The 23,186-nt window shown below is 39.9% G+C and overlaps 1 protein-coding gene across 1 annotated transcript in view; it reads left to right on the plus strand.

The window, feature by feature from the left end:
- Window positions 1-23,186, plus strand: part of LOC118573411 (lethal(3)malignant brain tumor-like protein 4) — a 317,599-nt gene that overhangs the window by 151,393 nt on the left and 143,020 nt on the right. The window contains exons 5-9 of the mRNA XM_036173702.1: window positions 3,006-3,110; window positions 4,045-4,180; window positions 7,228-7,319; window positions 8,787-8,941; window positions 10,329-10,405. Coding sequence (XP_036029595.1) covers window positions 3,006-3,110; window positions 4,045-4,180; window positions 7,228-7,319; window positions 8,787-8,941; window positions 10,329-10,405 — 565 coding nt within the window. The remainder of the gene's footprint in view (window positions 1-3,005; window positions 3,111-4,044; window positions 4,181-7,227; window positions 7,320-8,786; window positions 8,942-10,328; window positions 10,406-23,186) is intronic.

Raw genomic sequence — 23,186 nt, forward strand, 5'->3', positions numbered from 1 at the left:
ATGTTTTAAAAGATTTTTTTGTTGTTGTTTTTAAATAAGAAAATAATTAGAGAGAAGAAAAATGGTAAATGGTGAAAGGTGTCAAATGAAGATCTTAGTTATAAAAGTATGTGTAGAATAAAAGAAAAAGAATTCCGATTAATCAAAGGAGATGGAGAGAGAGAGAGAGAGAGAGAGAGAGAGAGAGAGAGAGAGAATAACAACAGCAAACTCCAGAGACCCTCAAACAGGAAATCAAAAGGAGAGGCCTGAGTAAAGGATCTCTCTCACACACACACAGAGACACACATATACACACATGGACGCATACATGGGCACATACACAGAGACTCACAGACACCAGATGTTCAAACAGACATACACAGAGACACACACATACATAGAAATACACACACACACACACACACACACACGCATACACATGTGCACATACACTTGTACATCAGCAAATACAGACAAGCAAAAGGAGTATTCAGAGCCGGGTGGTTGTGGCGCACGTCTTTAATCCCAGCACTCGGGAGGCAGAGCCAGGCAGATCTCTGTGAGTTCAAGGCCAGCCTGGACTACAGAGTGAGATCCAGGACAGCCACCAAAACTACACAGAAAAACCCTGTCTTGAAAAACCAAACCAAACCAAACAAAAAAGTGTTCAGTTTAATGATATTGGTATTTAAATATTGTCTGTGTTGGCACAGTTGCACGGACAGGAGTGGGTATTCTCTCCCTCTGCCGTTCTACCCCCTTTCCATGTTTTGCTGGCCCCCAGAAGGTGGCTGGAGATTGCCACTTCTTATTGTCATTTATAACCCAGTTAGCCCAGCAGGGATGGTCTGACATAGAAACCAGCTGTTTCCTGACTTACTAGCACAAGGCAGAGTGGAGCCTCAGCTCCTTGAGATTGGATTCTTAGTCAGAAGATTGTCCTGACATCATACCAAGGCTGAGCTGAGCTGAGCTTGCTGGGCACGCTGCTTTCTTGTGCCTCCTCAGCCCACATGCACCATCGAACCACAGACCATCACAATTGGAGGGATGCTGCAGGTTCTGCTCTAGGATTACGTTTCTCAGTCCCAGTCTCTGCCACCGTTGTGCATACGTGCTCATGTCTGACTGACTCTAGCTGCTGTCTTAAGAAAGGGGGAAGTCAGTCTGGCTCCACTTTGTGTGCCAGGCCTGCATACCTTTTCAAAGGACTTCAAGTGACATTTAAATGGCACTTCTCTTTGCCAGCAGGCAAATACTTACTAGGACAGTGTGGCAAAACTTTCTGTGAGTTGCAAGGCACAGAAAACCATGTGCTGCTTCTCAGTCTGGCCCCTGGTGTAGGCAGCATGTCTATACGGAGACACAGTGAGTGTTTCCCTGGTGGCTCCATGCTGTGCAGCTCCAGGATCTGCTAAGTCAGGATGCCTTGATATCTCCATTGCTGTCTCAAGTTTGCCAACCTTTTCTCTCCCTCTTCCCCATTAATCCCCCCATCCGCTGTGCAGCTTGGCTGATCACGGCTATGTGGTTTTGGTTATTTGATAACCAGAATCTCCTTTCCCTGTGATTGCCCAGTATTGAGCTTTGTCATCTGCCTTACATAGAAGCTGTTTTCTGACTGTACCTTTTCCAAACCACTAAGACGTCAGAAGCCTCGGAGTTAGGGTTCCATAGGCTGGATACACAGCTGCACAGAAGACATATGGCTTCCTAGATTTTCTGTATTAAAATTCAAAGTGGTCCACAGGACTCAGGGCATAGAAGCAGAGGGATCATGAATTTAGGGCTTTCTGGGCCACACAGCAAGAACACATTGTTGGGGATGTGGTGGTGGTGGGGAGTTTATATTTATCAAAGTCACTGTAAACAGAATGACGAGCCCAGCTGCAGACTGGGGATAGATCATCTATGCAATCAGCAAAACATTGTTTTCCAGAGCACAGGAAGGAGGGATGAGAAAAATGAGTGAATGGGTTCATAAGGATTTAATGGATGAACTCTTTGAAAGCATATTAAAACCCAGCTTCCCAATCTACTACTATTACTATTCTAATTGGAGGTGGCATCAAACTTCCACTTAGTGACTATCTCTAAACTCACATTTTGGTGCAGTTCTCAGACCATATAGAGAAGTTCATTTGTCTAGTCAACCAGAAATAGTGAAGAAACTCATGATCTGCCAGTGTGCAGAATTCTCAGCCACCAATGGGAGCTCTGTGCCAGTCTCGCCATGCCAGGGACAGGTACTGTCATGGAAGAAGGGCTAAGAGCCAGTGGCCAAGGGGACACCAGAGCAAAGCAGTGGCTCCTGGACACGAGAGGATAACTCTTAGCACCTGTGGTGGCCTGCTGAGGTTGCAAAAGATCAAGTTGGCCTCACTGTCCCTACCCACTAGCTGAGAACCTATTGGCAGCTTCTGGAGAAAGGAGACTGAATTTTCGTTAAGGGTGTAGCACCTAGCAGGTCAACCATCCTAGTGGCTGGCTCCATACCCTTACGTTTATTGGTAGCACAAATTGGATTTGGTAGGTTATTAAAGGGAAAAAAAAAGAATATAGAGTTAAGAAGGGGGTTAAGTCTGGGTTGGGTTAGGGGGAGGAATACATTGCATGCATGAATAAAAATAACAAAGAATTAATATAAGTGTTACATTTCAAAAACCAGGCTTCCAAACTACATGGTAAATTCCTTTATTAAATTCTGTTACTTCACTCTTGACAAGTTATAATCATGTATAATTGTCAGTCACACCACGATGATGTATTGTATATACTCCACACTGTGGATGTATATTCATCACCTTAAATACCTATCATTCATTCCTGCTGTCTAACTGCAGCTTTGAATCTTGAGTAGCATCTCCTTTTCCTCCTCCCCTCCTAGCTCCTATAGCCACTTTTCTCCTCTGTTTTTATGAATCCTGCTATTTTTACAGTCCACATATCAGCGACATAAAAATGTTGTATGTTAAATTGTGAAGAAATCCCAGTGGCTGATATCATATCATGAAATTTCATAGGATCAATCCTTTCCAGAGCATGAAAATGGCTTTCAGGTGGGAATGCGATTAGAAGGCATTGATCCCCGACGTCCATCTGTATTCTGTGCGCTTTCTGTGGCTGAGGTAAGAGGGGGGTGCTATGGCCTTGGGTTAATTGTGTGGTGACAGTTTTGTAGAAAATAACAAATTTCAGCACTTTCTGACATAAATGAGTCCCAGTCCATTATTTTTGTTAATAATGTATAAAAACATACTTAATAATTTTTTCTTAAGATGAATTTTCTAGTAAGTTCTTCATCAGCTAATGTTTATCATTGAGTTAACTGAAAAAAATAGGTCTATCCTAAAGTTGATAATAATCTAAGGATGCCACAGTGCTATTTTCACCTATTGTAGTGACATAATTATTCATAGGTTAGCTGAACTAATGAATTCATGTTCATTTAAATACATTCATTTTATGAAAATTACATACAGAGAACTGTTGTTGATGAAAACAAATGGATTTTAAAATGTAATGTTTATTCAATGTGTTATTAAATCAATGAAAGAGCTCTAAATTTATAAAGGCGGTGAACTCAGAAGAAACATTCACATGCTCTGTGTGATGATAATAGCTATTATTTCTCGGACTGTTGTTATTTTCTGTGTTAAATACACACGCTCCATGGGTTAAGGCCATTCTGTAGCTCAGTCTCTACCCTCTTGAGGTAGGAAGTAAGCCCACCAAAAAGAAGATACATTTTCTAAAAGGAATATTTGGTAGATACTGAATTAAGAGTCAACTAAAAATATTTGTTTTGACCTCAGATTCCAAGATTGGTCTAAAGAGTATACTTTTGCATAAAATTCTAGATACCCTTCATCATCATTTTGATTTAGTCATATATTATTTCACATATACATTTGTTCTCTGATGAAAGTGCCTGGATGGATAGATGGATTGGATTGGTTCATGTTGATGATATTGACTAGACGTTTGAATATTTTTGTCAGTTTCTGAGCACATTTCAATCTATGCTACTTAATGAACAAATGTGAACTTTCTTGGATTCAGGTGTGTGGTTACCGGCTGAGACTGCATTTTGATGGTTATTTGAGCTGCTACGATTTTTGGACCAATGCTGGTTCTCCTGACATTCACCCAGTGGGGTGGTGTGAAAAGACCAAGCATGAATTGCATATCCCTAAGGGTAAGTCAGGGTGCATTTATCAGATGGAGAGAGGGGCACTTGTTATTTTGGTTTTATTTTAACACCATTTCATGAAACACTAACAGGGGAGCTGGGTGTGAATTGTTTTTCCAAATGAAAGTTTGATCTCTGAGGAGAATAAGACCATGACAGCGCCTTAGAGATGAATGTTAAAAAAAAAAAAAGTCCATATGTCTTTCTAAGTCAAATACTCTGATTAGGAATTTAGGGCAACAAATATAATTGCTTGGGAGCATGTGATCATATACAAAGCTTATTAATCCTTATAGCAAGAAACTGACCGATGTTCAAAATCATGATTGAAATGAAATATCACACTCTATCAATGGCAAAACATAGGGAAGAACCTGATTTACTCTAAATTTGCTGCAAATTTGGAAATAATAGGAATAATGAGTCAGTAAAATGCCATAGTCGGTTTTCTTCTGATGGCAAATGAAGTTTTGTGTTTGGTTTCTGTTTCCTGTGAGACACATGGGCCAGGCAGTTAAGGCTGATCCTTTATTGCTCTGAGAGGCCTTGGTCTAGGTTCTTTGGACAACAGTTGGCAGTGCATTGTTCCCGACTGGATGTTAGGTTGCTGAGTAACTGCAGCACGTTTGGATTGAGTGTGCAGTCTCCCTCTTCTTAGGAATCAACTCAGGTGTTCTTTGGCGTGTGCCTGGGGCGCTCTTTTGAATTGCTGGACTTGATGAGAGTTGGTGACGGTCAGTGGTCTCATTCATCCAACAGGCATTATGAAGCCTTTTGTGTATATTAATATCAAGTATTGAACAGTAAAAACTATGAAGTCTCAGGCTCTATGGGGCTGTCCTGCAGAGGAGGGAGGTGTAAATGGATGTTTTCCTGTGTCTCACAGCCATTCTCAAATAATCACTCAGAGGCTTAACATAAATTATAAATGCTTGGCTTGTTCCTAGCTAACTCTTATACTTAAATTAATCCATATTTTTATTTGTGCTTTGCCATGTCTTCTTACCTTATTGGTAAAATTATTAAGGCAACTCCATGTAGTTAAAAGGGAGGTTTATTTTGTGGGGTAATTTACAAGTGAAGGAATAGGTTACAGGGTCTGGGAAAGGTGTAGTGCAGCCCGGTGGTGTTCTCTACTTGGTCTACCTCCAGCGTCCAGGGTCCAGGAACAAAGAGAGCTCCCCATTTAGATCTCAGGTCTTCAGGGTCCTCTGTCAGCCCTGCTTTGTAGGTGTGACAGTTACTGAAGTCTCAAAGAGGGTAGTATTTCCATGTCAAAGCTGGAACTGCTACCCACTCCATTACCATTTTTAGACATCCTGCTTGTTAGGCAGCTGGCTGGCTGGTGTCTCCTCAACTCCACCATCCTTCTTCCTAACATTCTCAGTTTGGCTTTCCCACCTAACTTCCTGCCTGGCTACTGGCCCATCAGCATTTTATTAAACCAGTTCAAGAGACAAATCTTTACAGTGTACAAGAGGATTATTCCACATCAGGGAAGGACTGAGTAAAGCCCCAGGGTGCTCTTTCAGATGAATATGTAGGCTTCTCTGAAGTCACAGGATTCCAGACACTTCAACAAAATAAAAAAGCAGCTTGGCCCCCAAGCAACAGCAAAAGCCAGAGTTGATGTCCTGGAGTGGGGGAGATTTGGACAGGATGCCAGCTTGAGGAGACTAGTGGAGAACCATGGTAGAAAAGTAAAGCTCAGCCGGGCGTTGGTGGTGCACACCTTTAATCCCAGCCCTTGGGAGGCAGAGGCAGGCAGATCTCTGTGAGTTTGAGGCCAGCCTGGTCTACAGGGCGAGATCCAGGAAAGGTACAAAGTTACACAGAGAAACCCTGTCTCGAAAAACCAAAAAAAAAAAAAAAAAAAAAAAATCTCAATGTGTGAATATAGTCCTGAACTCTGCAAAGAATTATTGAATCTTGTAGATTCAATAAGAAAATACTGATCCTGTATAACTGGGGCCACTTTAGGTGTCAATTCAGAAATCACATCTCTAACCTTAAAGGGAGTAGGAGATAGTTTATTCTGGAGCTATTTTGAGTGACCATGGCCTAAGAACACATGTCTAAGTTACCTCCAATACCATATTTCAATATGGAAATAATTTCATGAAGTTTTAATAGTGTTACACAACAAGGAAAGTCATAGATCAGGGCAAGTTTAAAGTGCATTGATGAATAAACCGGAGATGGGGGAAGCTCTTCTGTGGGCCAAGATGCTATCTGATGCCATTTTTAGCTTTCGTGTTGGTGGAAGCTAGTGGCCTGTTAAGTTAACGGATTCGAAAAGGTTTCTATATGTTACAGAGTTTTTGTTCTGATGCAGAAGGGGGCAAAGAATGGCTATTCCAGCTTGTTAGAACTACCCCAAGATAAGATAACTAGCCTCTGGATCTGCAACATTCCAACCTCCCCACAGTACCAAAATCCCAAGGAGCCAATCAGACCGTCTGTGCAGACATAGACTTCTTTCTGGAAATTCTCATTCACACAGGTCACATAGATGGGAAGATAAGACATTTTTACTGGGTAATTTATAAAGATTAGGAACAGAGAGTTGGACCTGCCAAATGGCCTTTGGATTTTAGCAGTGCTGGGTATTGAACCCAGGGTGACCTTTGGATTGTGAAGGGGTCCCTAATCTCTCTCAAGTTTCTGGCCATCCCAACTATGAAACCATCAGGACCTCTCTTGGTCTTTGTGACCTGGCTTCCTGGTGAATGGTAACCACTCTGGGACTCTTTTGTCTCATTCTTTATGCCCTTCTTGAAAAGCCTTGGGCAGGGGAGGGGTCAACACCGTATTTCAGTGGATATTAATCATCTGTGGGGACTGATATATATTATGGAAACTACACTCAATGACTTTGAACTTAAGACATTTAAACAACATGAGAACAATTTGGAGATTTTAATATAACTCATTTATGATGACCAAAGGAGTTACTGAATATATAGCAGAAGGTTAAAACTAGGAATAATAATATATTTAAAATATATGTGATGATGTCTTATGGATATTTTGAATAATGTGTACTTTTTTAGGTTATAGAAAAGATAAAATTGTTTGGATGGATTACTTGAAGGCCTGTAGATTGCAAAATGCTCCTAAGAAATTATTCAGAAACAGAAGTCCAGTGAGTATTGTCTTCCTTCTTGTAAATTCCACTCTTCCCCAAGCTTAAGTTTCTTAAAATTTGCTTTATATGCTGTTATATTTTAAACCTAATAAATTACAAAATGTCTTAATTGCCTTTACCTTTCCTAACTTAATTTATCAACTTTTCCCCTGGGCATATAGCTTTTTGTTTGTTTGTTTGTTTTTGGTTTCTCCTTTAGCATTGCAATTAAATACTTCAGAAAACTTAATTTAAATTAAGCCTACTAAAGCGTATTTAAAATATTTTTATGGATATTTTTCCTTTATGTTGCAACAAATTAGTTTCTTAAGCTTAATTTTGGTGTTTTGCAATGAGTAAATCATTCAGACAGACTCGGTCACATGCGTAGCAGAGATGTATCTAAGAATAATGAAAATGAAGGAAGCGTTTTTTGGCAGATGCAAGGATGCTGCTCTGGGATTTGGCTAGAGGAGGCCCCTTGTTCTTCTGTGTCCTAAGCAACTCAGTGAGCCTGCAGTGTAGAATGAAAGCCCAGTGCTCAGCCATTCTCTGTCCTCAGTAGTGAGCGGGCATTTCGCAAGAGTGAAGCAGGACAGAAGCCAGGTCTGAACTCTGGCCCCTAGGGACCCTCTCCCTCCTTTGCCTGGTGTTCCAGCTGGGCCCTAACTACTGAGGGTCCCAAACCTAGTACACTTTATGAAATGAATTTCACTCCCCTGATCTGATGTTAGTGTTAGATATTTATTATATGTCCCTTGTACATCTGTATATCAAGGAAATGGACTTTACTGATAGGAGATTGTCTTAAAAATAGAATCCACTGAAAGATAAAGCGATCGACAAAGGAATCCTCCATCCAGTGTCTAGTATTATGTGTATCTTAAAGCTCCAAGGCTGGCTAATGATAGCTGTTTCATACAAAAAAGTAGAGTTACATTTAGCTATAATCTATATTTTCTGCTAGAAACATAAAAGCATTAAAGTCATTTGTATTTGTATTTGTACAATACAGTCTTTAAACATTAAGAAAACATTAGTTTTAAATTCCATTATCAAATTAAACAATTTTTTTTTGTGTTAAAGAGCATAATCTTTACCACTTTTCAAGTAGTGGTATTTGGAAATTTCATTAGCCTACAGGGAGTAGATGATACATTTATCATCTGATGTCACTATATTCAGTAAACATTGAATCTTAGAATCCGTTCACATTACTCTAAGAACCAAACAGAGAAAAATGAAGAAGATAAGGGAAAGACAACGTACTTATGTAACTAAAATGGAAAGCCATTGGGAACCCTGTATCCTCAGTGTTTGCTATAAATGAGGGAGCCTTTGCCTTTCCCTTAGTCAGGTGAGTAAATTTTGATACTGTGTAGACCTTGTTAGTTCTTAAATGTCATAGAAATCCCCACAGTTGTTTGGTACCATGGGTTGACCTGTTTGTTTCTGTGTCTTTCTACCACTCTGGTGCCATGTTAGAATGGGCCAGTGCCAAAGGAGCTTCAGGTCGGAATGAAGCTGGAGGCAGTGGACAGAAGGAACCCTCACTTGGTATGTGTGGCGACCATTGCAGACATTGTGGAAGACCGTCTACGAGTGCATTTTGATGACTGGGATGATGGCCTTGATTACTGGTGAGACATCAGCATGCATGTGCTTTGCCTGCATCTGTATTTAGTATTCATAATTCATCTTTCCAGTGCTGTTTTTACAGTAACGCACATTAGAAATCCATCAGTTGACTTTTCGATGCCTCTCTTCCACATGGATTGTTGGATTAAAGAACACCACCCTCCCCACCCTCCCCCCATTTCCCCTATCCTATATGAAGTTGCTCAGAGGTGTCTCTCCTAAAGCAATAGAAACAGCTCAGGGCTTGCTCTTGCTCTCATATTTTATCTCATTTATAATGGAAATAGATTTGAGGAGGGGAACTTAAGAAGTTGCAAGGCTGATTGTTTTCATGGTGGGGGATGGGGTCTGAAAACTATTGAACTTAGCCTTGTACACAAAAGATCCAAGGAGAATGGGAGTGAATGATTTCAAAGCCTGTGGGGAGTAGAAAAAAATGTGTGTTGTGGAGCCAATCAATGGACTTTGCATACATTGACAATGGACTAACTGGATTAAAAAAAAAAACCCTGAAATATGGACTAGGCAGTGGCAAAAATAATCTTTTGTCACATTTCCTGTGTGTGTCCTGAATAACTGACAAGTCCCTGCCCAAGCTGCAGTTCCTCAAGCGCCTAATGGGGGTCTGGTGTTCTTCTTTGAACTAAGAAGCTGAACATAGTCATTGTTGTATGTGTCTTATATAGACTACTCCAGATCCTTTGAAAAGTAAAAGGAAGAATGTAGCTCTCTTGGGTCTGACTCAGCAGTCTTGTTTCCTGTTAACAATTGGACCTGTTAGTAGTCAGAGAGGGTGGAAGACACTAAGACCTTTACCCGAGGATCACCTGTATGGTCAGCTTTGTGTTATCTCCACCCTACTTCATTTTCTAGGTTCAAATATAAGAAAATTATGAAAGTAAGAAGTTTGGTCACCTACTCTAAAGTGCTGTGCTTGACCTTGTTTCTAGCTCCTGGTAACTCAAGTGCTGTCCCCATGGGACCTCTGTACGTCCAGCATGGTCATCACTCTTTGATTTTCTATTATTCTGTGTTTGTCATTGTGATGGGATCTCAGTAGGAGCAGTGGGAAGGAAGAAGGATTGTTTTAGCCTCGTGTTGAGAGTGTGGGGAAGGCATGGTGATGGGACAGTGGGAGCCAGAGTGGTGGTTCACCTGTGTGCTCATTCAGGAAGCCGAACACACAGGCCAGAATAAGGATCAGCTATAATAGCTCAGTTCAATCCTGTGGTCCTACTCTGTCAGTTATACACCATAGCCAAAAGGTTTGTCAGCCTTTAAAATTGGTGATTTAGGTGAGCACCAAGGACTAAGTGTATAGGTGACATTTCACAGTCTTCCCTTGAAACCCAGTACTGTGAGTGTAAACACAGAATCCTGTTTTTGCAGGTGTGATGTTAACAGTCCTTATATCCAGCCAGTTGGTTGGTGTCAGGAGAATGGAAGAACTCTGGTAGCACCCCAAGGTGAGCAGAGTGATGTTCTTTGAAGTCATCTCTGTGTGAGTGAATTTCCTTGTTTTCCATTATGGTAACAATATTTCGTTGCATGGTGAGTGGATAAAAATCCTGGGAAATGCCATCAGCCACCACCAAGTGGCTAAAGCCTGCATGGACTATGTTCATAGAATGTATTGAGCAGTCTTAAAAAGTTGATAGAATTTTTAGCTCACCCAATGACACCATTGCTAAGAACTGACATTTGAAAGTATATATCCAGGTACATATCTTATAACTGAATTTGTTAATCAAATGATAAGATTATTAAATCTCTTTTACTTTGGAGCTAAAAGTAAAAATATAAAAATGCAGAAAGTAAGTCTTAATGTATACCCTGACTTGCCAAGACATCTTCCAACAAGCCAACCTAATGGCTTAGCCACATATATAAATGAGTCCTCTCCCTGGTTATTGTTTTAAATTACATAAATGCTGAGAACTATTTGGAGACTTTCTGTATAACATCTCTTTGTTTTCAGATTTAACACTGTATAAGGATGGTAGAGGGTATAACATCTCTTTGTTTTCAGATTTAACACTAAATAAGGATGGTAGAGGTAGCATTATGGTAGAGGACTTCTCTAGCATACCAGAGATCATGGGTTCAATCACCAGCATCAGGCCAGAACGAAAAAATGTCGAAAACAGGATATAATGCAGTAGCTGTTTGGTTTTTAGCATGAATGATTATGGGCTTTTGTAGTTTTTAAGTCCTAAACAGAAACGGAGGAGGAGTGGATTGGGGAGTGGGAACAGAGGAGGAGGGTGGCAGAAGGGACCAGGAGGAAAGGAGGGAGGGGAAACTGGGACTGGGATGGGAAATGAATGAATAAACAAACAAACAAACAAACAAATAAATAAATGTGTTAAAAACAAAATTCAAAACATTTTAATATTAAAAATTGTACAAAGTAAAGGATGTTTCATGGACATTTTAAAATATACCTATGATGTATTTAGGTCACACTCATCCCTTTATTACTTTCTCTTTTTAATTGAAAACATATTTTTTCATACAATATATTCTGATTATGGTTTTCCCTCCCCCAGCTCCTCCCAGATTCTCTCCACATCTACACCCATTCATTTTCTCTTTCATTAGAATACAAATAGGTATATAACACTAATAAGACAAAAAACCAGAATAGTACAATCAGAAAATAGGAGCCCAAAAAGATCCTACTCCTCCTACTGGGTCACCTGGCCTAACCTTAATACATGGAGATACTTAGTCTTACTACAGCTTGATATGCCATGTTTTGTTGATATCCATGGGAGACCTGCCCTTTCCTGAACAGAAACAGAGGAGGAGTGGACTGGGGGATGGGAGGAGAGTTGGGTGAGGAGGAGGAACTGCAGCTGGGATGTAATATAAATAAAGTAATTAATTAATTTTAAAAAGAGCCAAAGAAAATCACAAGAAACAAATATACAGGCACTGAGACACACAAACACTGAAAATCCATTAAAACAAAGTCAGAAATCATGATATATAAGCAAAAGATCTATAAGGGAAAAAATTAAATCATCTCTAAAGAGATAATTGAGTTTGTTTTATGTTGGCCATCTACTATGATGCAAGAGGCCTGCCCTAAGTGTGGTTTACATGCCCAGTGAGACTATTGGAGAAAACAAATTTTTCCTTTGAGAGACAGTATCAGTTGGAGGATCAGGATTGGGGCCTGTATCAACTTCATCTGGCCTCTTACTCCTGGGACCCCACACGGCTTAGACTTTTTGTATGTTATTAAGTCCCTACCCCTCCACATCCCTAGAAATTCACCCTTTAGTTTCCTATTCTTCTCCCCACTTCACACCAATTCCACACATACTAAGGAAGAGATGAATTTGTTTTGGTGGAACCCATTCACTTCATTTAACATGACAATCTGCAATTCCATGTTCCTTCAAATGGCGTATTTGAATTTATTCTTCATAGCTTCACAGTATATAAACTCAGCGCTTGGCCTATGCATCTGTTGATGTGTAACTAGGTCAGTTTTATAGCTTGGTTGGTATGAATTGTTCTGTGATAAACATAAGTATGCAAGTATTGCTGACATAAGCTGAGTTCAATCTTTAGAATATATGCTCAGAAGCAGTTTGACTGGATCATACAGACACTGTATTTTTAATTTTTTAAAAGAAAATTCCACATGGGCAGCATCAATTCACATTCCTTCCAGCACTGGATGTAGGGGTTTCTTCTCATATCCTTGCCAGCCTTTTTTTTTTTTTCTTGATGGTACCCACTGCAGCTGAGGTGAAATAGAATTCAGTGTGGCTTTGCTTATTTCCTCTCCCCCAGCACCCACTCAACTTCATGTTCATTCACTCTTTTAAAACACATACACACACACACACACACACACACACACACACATACACACAAATGCACACACGCACATGTACACATGCACACACACGCGCACACATACACATACACACAAATGCACACACACATGTACACATGCACACACACACACACACTCACACACATGCATACATACAAGCCTGAAAAACATGGAGTCTAGTTTGTGTTAGTCAACTTGTGGGCATGGCGTCTGTACTAGAGTATGTTGGATGTACCCACTGTCACACTATTGAAGAAAAATGATTTCCTTCTAATAGAAACTATCAACTGTGAATGGCTTCTTGGCCAAAGATGGGGCTCTGTGTCTACTTCTCCTCTGTGCTGGATTTTTGTCTCAGTTGAGTTTGTGCAGGTCTTGTGCATGCTGTCATAGTCTGTGAGTTCATACTGGCCTTGTCATGTCTGGAAAACGCTGCTTGCTTAGAGTCATCAGTCATCTTTGGCTCCCACAATCTTTTCACTCTCCACATAGTTCCCTGAACCTTGAAGGGAGAGCAGTGATAAAGACATTCCATTGAGAGCTGAGTACTCCAAAGTCTCTCACTCTCTGAATGTTGTCCAGTTGGGGGTCTTTGTGGTAATTGCCACCTAGTGCAAGAAAAAGGTTCCATGATGAAATTGACCAATGTACTGATCTGTGAGTACATCAGAATGCCATTTTATTGCTATGTCCTTTTATTAGAATATTAGTAGTAAGTTTTGACATAGGCCTATAACAGTCTAGTTACTGTTTCTTGGCCTCGTTTCCAGTGTAAAGGATGGATTTTATCTCATCAGGGAGCTTTACATTCAATTAAAAAGTGATTGGTTACTCTCCTAACATTTATGCCGCTGCTGCACCAGTGGGCATGTCTTGCAGGCAGGTCATTATTAAAGATTGCAGGCTTCATAACTGGGTGAGATTGATGATTGCCCTTCTTCCTTGGTAGAATATAGAGCACCTTCTAGCACTGTGAATGCTATCTAGTAGAGGTGGGCCTTCCAGTTGAGTATTAGCTAGATCCAGCCATCCCATTCTTGAACATATACACAAAGGACTCTATGTCTTACTGCAAGATATTTCCTCATCCTTGTTCATTGCTTCTGTATTTATAATAGTCAGAAATTAGACATATGCAAGATGTCCATCAACTGGCGAGTAGATAATAAAAATGTGCTACATTTATATAATGGAATATTATTCAGTTACTAAGAAAAACAAAAATTATTAAATTTTCAGGTAAATAAATTCACCTAGAAGGAATCACCTTGAATGAGGTAACCCAGACCAATAAAGACAAACACTGAATATTTCCTCTCATATGTGCTTGTTAGCTTTTGAGGTTTAGAGATGTGAAATCCATTTGGTACCAAGGTTAGATAGCTAGTAAGTGACTTGAGGGGGGTGTTTCCAGTGAAGGAGAAATAAAGTACAGTGTAATACAGTTATAAGAAGATAATTAGAGGAGGGTGTGAAAAGGAATAAGGGGTGGGAAGGCAGGGTAGAGGGGGGAATATGGGAGGGACAACTAACAGCAAAAGCCTTTTGAAAACCCACTAATTGATTGATTGTTTCTCTTAGTGTCTGTGCTACTGGTGTTATATTTAGAAAGTGATCTCCAGTGCCAATGTGTTCAAGACTACTTCCTACTTTCTCTTCTATCAGGCTCAGAGTAAATGGATTTATGTTGAGGTCTTTGATCCACTTGGACTTAAGTTTTGTGCACGGTGACAGATGTGGATCTATTTGCAGCCTTCTACACATTGGCATCCAGTTATGCCAGCACCATTTGTTGAAGATGCTTTCATTATTCCATTGTACATTCTTTGGCTTCTTTGTCAAAAATTGTATGTTCATAGGTGTGCAGGTTAATGTCAGGGTCTTCAATTTCATTCCATTGGTCCACATGTCGGTTTTTATGCCAGTACCAAGCTGTTTTTATTATGGTAGCTCTGTAGTAGAGCTTCAGGTCAGGGATTGTTATGCCTCCAGAGGTTGTTTTATTGTACAGGATTCTTTTGGCTATCCTGGGTTTTTTGTTTTTCCATATGAAGTTGAGTATTATTCTTTCCAGATCTGTGAAGAATTGTGTTGGTAACTTGATGGGGATTGTGTTGAATCTGTAGATTGCTTTTGGTAAGATCACCATTTTTACTATGTTAATCCTGCCTATCCATGAGCATGGGAGATCTTTCCATTTTCTGACATCTTCTTCAATTTGTTTTTTCAGGGGCTTAAAGTTCTTGTCATATAGGTCTTTCACATGCTTAGTTAGAGTAACCCCAAGGTATTTTATATCATTTGTGGCTATTGTAAGGGGTGATGATTTCTGATTTCCTTCTCAGCCTGTTTGTCTATTGTATTTGGGAAGGCTACTGATTTTTTGAGTTGATGTTGTACCTGCTATGTTGCTGAAGGTTTTTATTAGCTGTATCAGTTCCTTGGTTGAATTTTTGGGGTCACTCATGTATACTATCATGTCATCTGCAAATAGGGAAAGCTTGACTTCTGCCTTTCCAATTTATATCCCCTTAATCTCCTTATATTGTCTTATAGCTCTGGCTAGAACTTCAAGTACTATATTGAATAAGTATGGGGAGAGGGGACAGTCTTGCCTTGGTCCTGATTTTAGTGGTATTGCTTTGACTTTCCGTTTAATTTGATGTTGGCTGTGGACTTGCTGAAGATTGCCTTTATTAGGTTTAGGTATGTTCCCTGTATTCCTGATTCTCCCAACCAAAATAAAAGCCCAGGACCAGATGGTTTCAGTGCAGAATGCTACCAGATATTCAAAGAAGACTTAATACCAATATTCTTTAAATTGTTCCACACAATAGAAGCAGAAGACCTTTTTCATGAAGTGGTGTTGGATTTTGTCAAATGCCTTTTCTGGATCTAATGAGATGATCATGTGGGTTTTTTTTCTCTGAGTTTGTTTATATGGTGTATTACATTGACAGACTATCGTATGTTGAACCACCCTTGCATCCCTGGAATGAAGCCTACTTGATCATGGTGGATAATTGTTTTGATGTGTTCTTGGAGTCTGTTAGCCAGTATTTTATTCAGTATTTTTGCATCAATGTTCATGAGGGAGATCAATCTGTAGTACTCTTTCTTTGTTGCATCTTTGTTTGGTTTAGGAATCAGGGTAATTGTAGCCTCATAGAAGGAGTTTGGTAATATACCTTCTGCTTTTATTGTGTGGAACAATTTAAAGAGTATTGGTATTAAGTCTTCTTTGAATATCTGGTAGCATTCTGCACTGAAACCATCTGGTCCTGGGCTTTTATTTTGGTTGGGAGAATTTTAATGACTGAATCTATTTCCTTAGGGGTTATTGGACTATTTAAATGGTTTACCTGGTCTTCATTTAACTTAGGTATGTGGTACCTATCCAGAAAATTATCCATTTCTTTTAGATTTTCCAGTTTTGTGGAGTAGAGGTTTTTGAAGTATGACCTGATGATTCTCTGGATTTCCTCATTGTCTGTTGTTATGTCCCCCTTTTCATTTCTGATTTTGTTAATTTGGATGCTCTCTCTGTGTCTTTTGGTTAGTTTGGATAAGGGCTTGTCTATCTTGTTGATCTTCTCAAAGAACCAACTCTTTGTTTCATTAATCCTTTGTATTGTTCTCTTTATTTCTATTTTATTGATTTCAGCTCTCAATTTGATAGTTTCCTGGCATTTGTTCCTCTTGGGAGACTTTGCTTCTTCCTGATCAAGGGCTTTCAGGTGTGCTGTGAAGTCACTAGTGTGAGATTTCTCCAGAATCTTTATGTGGGCATTTAGTGCTATGAATTTCCCTCTTAGCACTGTTTTTATAGTGTCCCATAAGTTTGGGTATGTGGTGTATTCATTTTCATTGATCTCTAGGAAGTCTTTAATTTTGTTCTTTATTTCTTCCTTACCCCATTGGTGATTCAGTTGAGCATTATTCAGTTTCCATGAGATTATAGGATTTCTGTAGGTTTTTTTTTTTGTGGTTCAAATCTAACTTTAAACCATGGTGATCTGATAGAACACAGGAGGTTATTCCAATTGTTTTGTATCTGTTGAGATTTGCTTTGTGGCCAAGTATGTGGTCGATTTGAAACTGAGAAGCTTTTGTAGAGCAAAGGACACAGTCAACAAGACAAAGCGACAGCCTACAGAATGGGAAAAGGTCTTCACCAACCCCACATCAGACAGAGGACTGATATCCAGAATATATAAAGAACTCAAGAAATTAGACATCAAATTGCCCAACAGTCCAATTAAGAAATGGGCTGTAGAACTAAACAGAGAATTCTTGGCAGAAGAAGTTCAAATGGCTGAAAGACATTTAAGGAATTGCTCAACATCCCTAATTATCCAGGAAATGCAAATCAAAACAACTCTGAGATACCACCTTACACCTGTCAGAATGGCTAAGATCCAAAACACACAAGACAGCTTATGCTGGAGAGGATGTGGAGCAAGGGGAACTCTCCTGCACTGCTGGTGGGAATGCAAGCTTGTACAGCCACTTTGGAAATCAATATGGCACTTCCTTAGAAAATTGGGAATCCACCTCCCCCAAGACCCAGCTGTAGCACTTTTGGGCATATACCCAAGGAATGCTCAATCATACCACAAGGGCATTTGCTCAGCTATATTCATATCAGCATTGTTTGTAATAGCCAGAACCTAGAAACAACCTAGATGTCCTTCAGCTGAAGAGTGGATAAAGAAAATGTGGTACATATTCACATTGGAGTACTACTCATCAGAGAAAAACAATGAAATCATGAGGTTTGCAGGCAAATGGATGGATCTAGAAAAAATCATCCTGTGTGAGGTAACCCAGATTCAGAAGGACAAACATGGTATGTACTAACTCATAGGATGATACTAGATGTAAAACAAAGATGACTAGACTGCTACACAACTCTAGGGAGGCTACCTAGATTACAGGACCCTAGGAAAGACACAGGGATCACCCAATGACAGAGAAATGGATGAGATCTACATGAACAACCTGGACGACAGTGGGGGTAATGAAGGGCAAGGTTTAAGGGAAAGAAAGCTTAGGGGAGCAGAAGATCCCAGCTTTATCAAGAACAGAAAAGGCGAACAAGGAATTACAGACCATGATAAATGAAGACCACATGAGAACAGGAATGGGCAGAGTGCTGGAGAAGTCCCCAGAAATACACAATGATACATGCTCTGCAGACTGCTGGCAATGGTCGAGAGAAAGCCTGATCTGACCTAGTCTGGTGATCAGATGGCCAAACACCCTGATGGTCAAACTGCAACTCTCATCCAGTAACTGATGGAAGTGGATGCAGATATCCTCAGCCAGGCCCCAGGTGGAGCTCCAGGAGTCCAATTGTTGAGAAAGAGGAGGGACTGTAAGAGCATGAATTGTTGAGACCAAGATTGGAGAGGCACAGGGACAAATAACCAAACGAATGGAAGCACATGAATTATGAACCAAAGGCTGTGGAGCCCCTGGGTGGATCAGGCCCTCTGGATATGTGAGACAATTGAATAGCTTCAACTGTTTGGGAGGCATCCAGGCTTTGGGACCGGGACCTGTCCTTAGTGCATGAACTGGCTGTTTGGAACCTTGGGCTTACACAGGGACACTTTGCTCAGCTTGGAAAGAGGGGACTCGACCTGCCTGTACTGAATCCATCAGGTTTAAATGAATCCCCAGTGGAGTCTTGGCCCTGGAGTAGATGTAAACAGAGAGGAGGGGATGGGGGGAATGTGGGAGCATGGGTGGGAGTGGGGAGGACAGGGGAACACATGGCTGATGTGTAAAATTAAAACACAAATATAATAAAAAAATAAAGTTTTAAAAAAAGAAAACCCAGTAATGTAGAATATTCCATATATATATATTACAACAGTTTAAATAGAATCATCATATAATGGGAGAAACAGTACCCCAACTAGATATCATAAGGTACCAAGTAAAACCCCAATGTAAGCTATGCATTACATCTTTTGAATTCTTGGCCAAAGGTGTCCCAGAGACCACCCCAAACACTTCATCTCTCAGCAGTGGTGCTGCTGGCTATCCCCCACAACTTGATGGAAAGAGGCTATTGCTGAAGACACTATAAACCTGACAGATAACATGGAGAAATCTAGTTTGTCTCTTTAATTCATTGATTTTAACGTTGTTGTGTGGAAGATTGTTAGTTGTCAGTTCTTGCTTTTGTTTCTGGAATTTTTGGAGTCCTATTAAAAACTTCACTGCACTTTTTCACTGCTGGTGGGAGTGGAAGCTAGGACAGCCACTGTGGAAATCAGTGTAGAGGTTTCTAAAGAAGCTAGAAATAGACCTATATGATCCACCATACTTCAGAGGACTATATATCAGGGATGCTTCCTCATCCAATTTCATTGCTACTCTCTTCACATTAGCCAGGAAATGGAAACAAACTAGGTGTCCACCAATGGATGCCTGGAAAATGAAAGTGTGTTTCATATACATAATGAAATATTATTCCAGTGCAAAGAAAAAATGAAATACACAGGCAACTAGATGGAGCTTGAAATAAGCATTCTAAGTGAGGTAACCCAGATCCAGAAAGACAAATGCTGTGTGTTTTCTTTCAGATGTGCATGCATGCTTTGCATCTTTAGATGTGTGTTTAAATTGGAGCATCTATAGAACTCTGCAAAATAAGTAAAGTACCATGAATGGGCTTTCATTGAAAAGGAGATGGAATTTAGGTAGTATAAAGAGTAAACGGGTAATAATGGAGTAGTAAGGATTAAGTGGGGTGCAGGATGAGGGCACAGGGGAGAGCAGGGAGGACAGGGAAGGATCACTTACACTAAGGACCTTTGAAAATGCCTGATGGAAGCCTGCTACTATAGAAACTTTTTAATACAGGACTGGCCCTCCTAGGCTCATATATTTGAATGCATAGTCATTAAGGAGTAACAGTATTTGAAAGGATTGAAAGGATTAGGAGATGTGGCCTTGTTGGATGAAGTGTGTTACTGGGATTGAGATTTGAGGTTTCAAAAGCCCATGCCAGGTCCAGTTTTTCTCTGCCTGTAGATCATGAGTTAACTCTCAGCTACTTCAGCAACACCTGAACATGGCACAGTGCTTTCCACCATGATGAAAATGGGTAAACCTCTGAAAATGCAAGCAAGGTCTCAATTAATTACTTCCTTTCATAAGAGTTGCCTTGGTTGTGGTGTCTCTTCACAGCATTAGAAAAGTCACACACACACACACACACACACACACACACACACACCACAGGGAGACAATATTAAAGCCTATTGGCAGATACAGGCTACTTTTCAAGTTGTTGGTCAGTGGGAGTTCCCTCGATTCCCCAGATGTTACAGGTCAATGCCATTGTTTTTCATTGCTCACAGAATTTGATGCTATGTCCTAGAACAAGAGAAATAAGCCGGTATCATCTTGAAAGCTTCCTCCTAGTGTTGGTAGGTTCTGTGTGTACCCCCACAGAAGAAAAGTCATCAGCAGTCCTACCCAGCTATGGACTGTTGCAAACTACAGTAACAACTGGCCTTGCAAGATCTGCCAGCTATGCAGCAGTAACGAGAATGTTATGGGAGTAATCACTAGCTGCTTTTCGTGGTTGAATATTCTAACAGTGTTTGTCTGCCTCTCTGTTGATGAATGTTTGGTGATGGTTTACCCTTTGGTTCATGATAATGCTGTGGAAGCATGCATGTTTAGTTTTCTGTTTCTGTATGTACCTTCATTCTCCTTATCGTATTTCTATACCTAGGAGGGGAACTGTTGGTCACACATAGTAATTCCATCTTTTTAGTATTTGGGAAACTTTTCTAGAGTATCTGTGCCATTTTATGTTCCTGAAAGAAATGGGATTTTTTTCTCCCCACATTTTTGCTACCCTTTTCTATACTCTGCTTTTTGGTTAAATTTATCTCATGCTGAGAGAAGGATAAGGTGCCAGCCAGAGGGGGAGTTTGTCTCTTAGAAAGAGATTTCACAGTGTTAACAGCTTGTCAGAGCACCTTACAGAAAGACTGAAACCCAGATAGTGATGGGTCGCTGGTGAGCAGGACTGCAGTTTGACTGCTCAGGTGTGCATCTCACTGGCTCTCTATCTAAACTTTGATCTCACTTCAGGACTCCAGAGATGAACTTGTGGGGGTGGGGGTCACTGGATCCCTGTCCCTCTTTCCAATGTGGCACACTGAGTAAATCTCCCCTTTCTTCTTTTTTCTAAAACCTTATCCTGGTAGACCTGAAGTAGAATCTCACTGTGGTTTGGGTTTGTGCTTTTTGTCAGTCACTCCCAATTGACAGCTTCTCATGGGCTTGTCTGCCATCTGTATATTTTCTTAGGAGAAATGTCTGTTCAAATCCTTCATTCATATTAAACCGCCTTGTTTTCATTATTTCACATTCCAATATTATTATGTGATTGTCGTCTAAAAGTTAGAGTATCCTGAGTGGGTGATTATGTAGAAGTCAGGCAGCTGGTTTGCACATATTTCATTCCACTTTATATGATTCATTTTCACATTTTTTAAAAAAAGGATTTGTTTTCACTTAAGTGCATTTTTGCATGTCATTGTGAGTATATGCCACATGCTTGCAGATGCCTTCAGAGTCCAGAAGAGAGTGTCTGATTTCCTGGAGCTGAAGTGTCAGGCAGTTGTTAGGAGGCACCTGAAGTGGGTGCTGGGAAGCAAACTCATGTTTGGCCTCTAAGAGAGCAGTAAGTGCTCTTAGCTGCTGGGGCATTTTTCCAACTCATATTTTCACATTCTTCATGTTGTCCTTTGTGTTGATTTCCTGTTTCTATAGTGGGATATTTGAGGAAGATAATTTTATAAAGAAAGCAAACGTCTATGCAGAGTCTTGGAGGCTCAGTGGTATGGCATCTCAGTCTGTTCACTTCTGTTGAAGGTTGTATCAGGCTCTGTCAGGTGATGGATGGCAGATGATAATGGTTGGGAGGTAAGTAGAAACAAATGCCCACAGCCTGAACAAGGGCAGAGAGAGAGAGAGGAAAGGCAAAGTCAGGCCTTATCCTTTTAAAGCAGCCCTCTAGAACGGACTCAGCTGGTCCCTAGGAAGCATCTCACGACCCCAGTGACTTATGGATCTTCCACTAAACTTTGCATCACAAAGATCTGACCATTTTCCACTGTGCTACTCTGCAGACAATCATTAGAGGACACTGGGGCCTCTCTCAGGCATCCTCCGATATATAATGTTTACATTATCTAGTTTTTTTTTTTTGTTGTTGTTTTTTGTGGCTCTTAATTGTAGTGTTAAATCTGAGAATTTATTGTTAAATGTCAGATCAATACATATTAACTGTGGATTTTACATTTCTTGCTCTTACATTTAAGTCATTGATCCATGTTTGATGAGTTGTAGTATATATCACAAGACAGGAGTTCCATTTGTCCTTTTGAATATGTTATCCGGTTTCTAAACACCATTTCTGAAGAGACTTCTCTTTCTCCTTTGAATAGTCTGTGCAACAGTTTTGAGACTAAATTTACCATAGAAGATTGGTTCATTTCTGGAGTCACAGTTTCTATTGTATTAAACAAATGCAAATATAATATGCAATATTCTAGTGCAATAAATCAGTGCAAAGGAAATATAAACAGTATTTTTATCCATTTGCCAGCACCACTTTGTAATCCATTTTGCAACTAGCAATTGTAAACTCTTCAAACTTACTCCTCATTTTCAAGACAGTTTTGTTTATTGGGACCCTTTAGCACTCATATGAAATCAAGGATTGGCTTTTTTTTGAGAAAGATAACTTGTAATTTGGATAGGGTTGAATTAAATCTGTAGGTTGCTTTGGAAAATATTGTGTTTAGTGCTGATTTTTCTGAGCCATGAAGATGAGTTGTTTTCAATTTATTTAGGCTTTCTTTAATTTTTTCTGCACTCCTTTCTAATTTTCAGCTAACTTAAAAAAAATCTGTTTGATTAAATTTGCTCTTGGGCAATTTGTTGTTTTGGTACTAGTATAGATGGAATTGTTTTCTTAACTTATTTTGGTATTATTGTTATCAAGTTGAAACAAATATATTCTTGTGTGTTCATGTTCTACCTTGCAAATTTACTGAATTTGTTTATTCAGTCCTTGTCTCTGAATACTTCCATGGCGTTTCCAGACATGCAATCATGTCATCTGTTGTCGGAGGTGTTTATACTTCTTTATTTGAGGCTTGATTGATTTTTGCTGATCTTTTTTGCCTAATTGTTTCTTGCCTAATTCCTGTGTCTGCAGTATAATACCAGAAATAGAACTTGCTTGATTTGTTTCTTATGAAGAAAGATTCAAGCTTCTTACCATTGGTAGGATGCTAGCTAAAGTTTAAGTTCTTGTTCTTCCTGGGTTAAGGGGATTTTCCTTTTCTCTGAGT

Source organism: Onychomys torridus, chromosome 23 (genome assembly GCF_903995425.1).
Source record: "Onychomys torridus chromosome 23, mOncTor1.1, whole genome shotgun sequence".
NCBI lineage: Eukaryota > Metazoa > Chordata > Mammalia > Rodentia > Cricetidae > Onychomys > Onychomys torridus.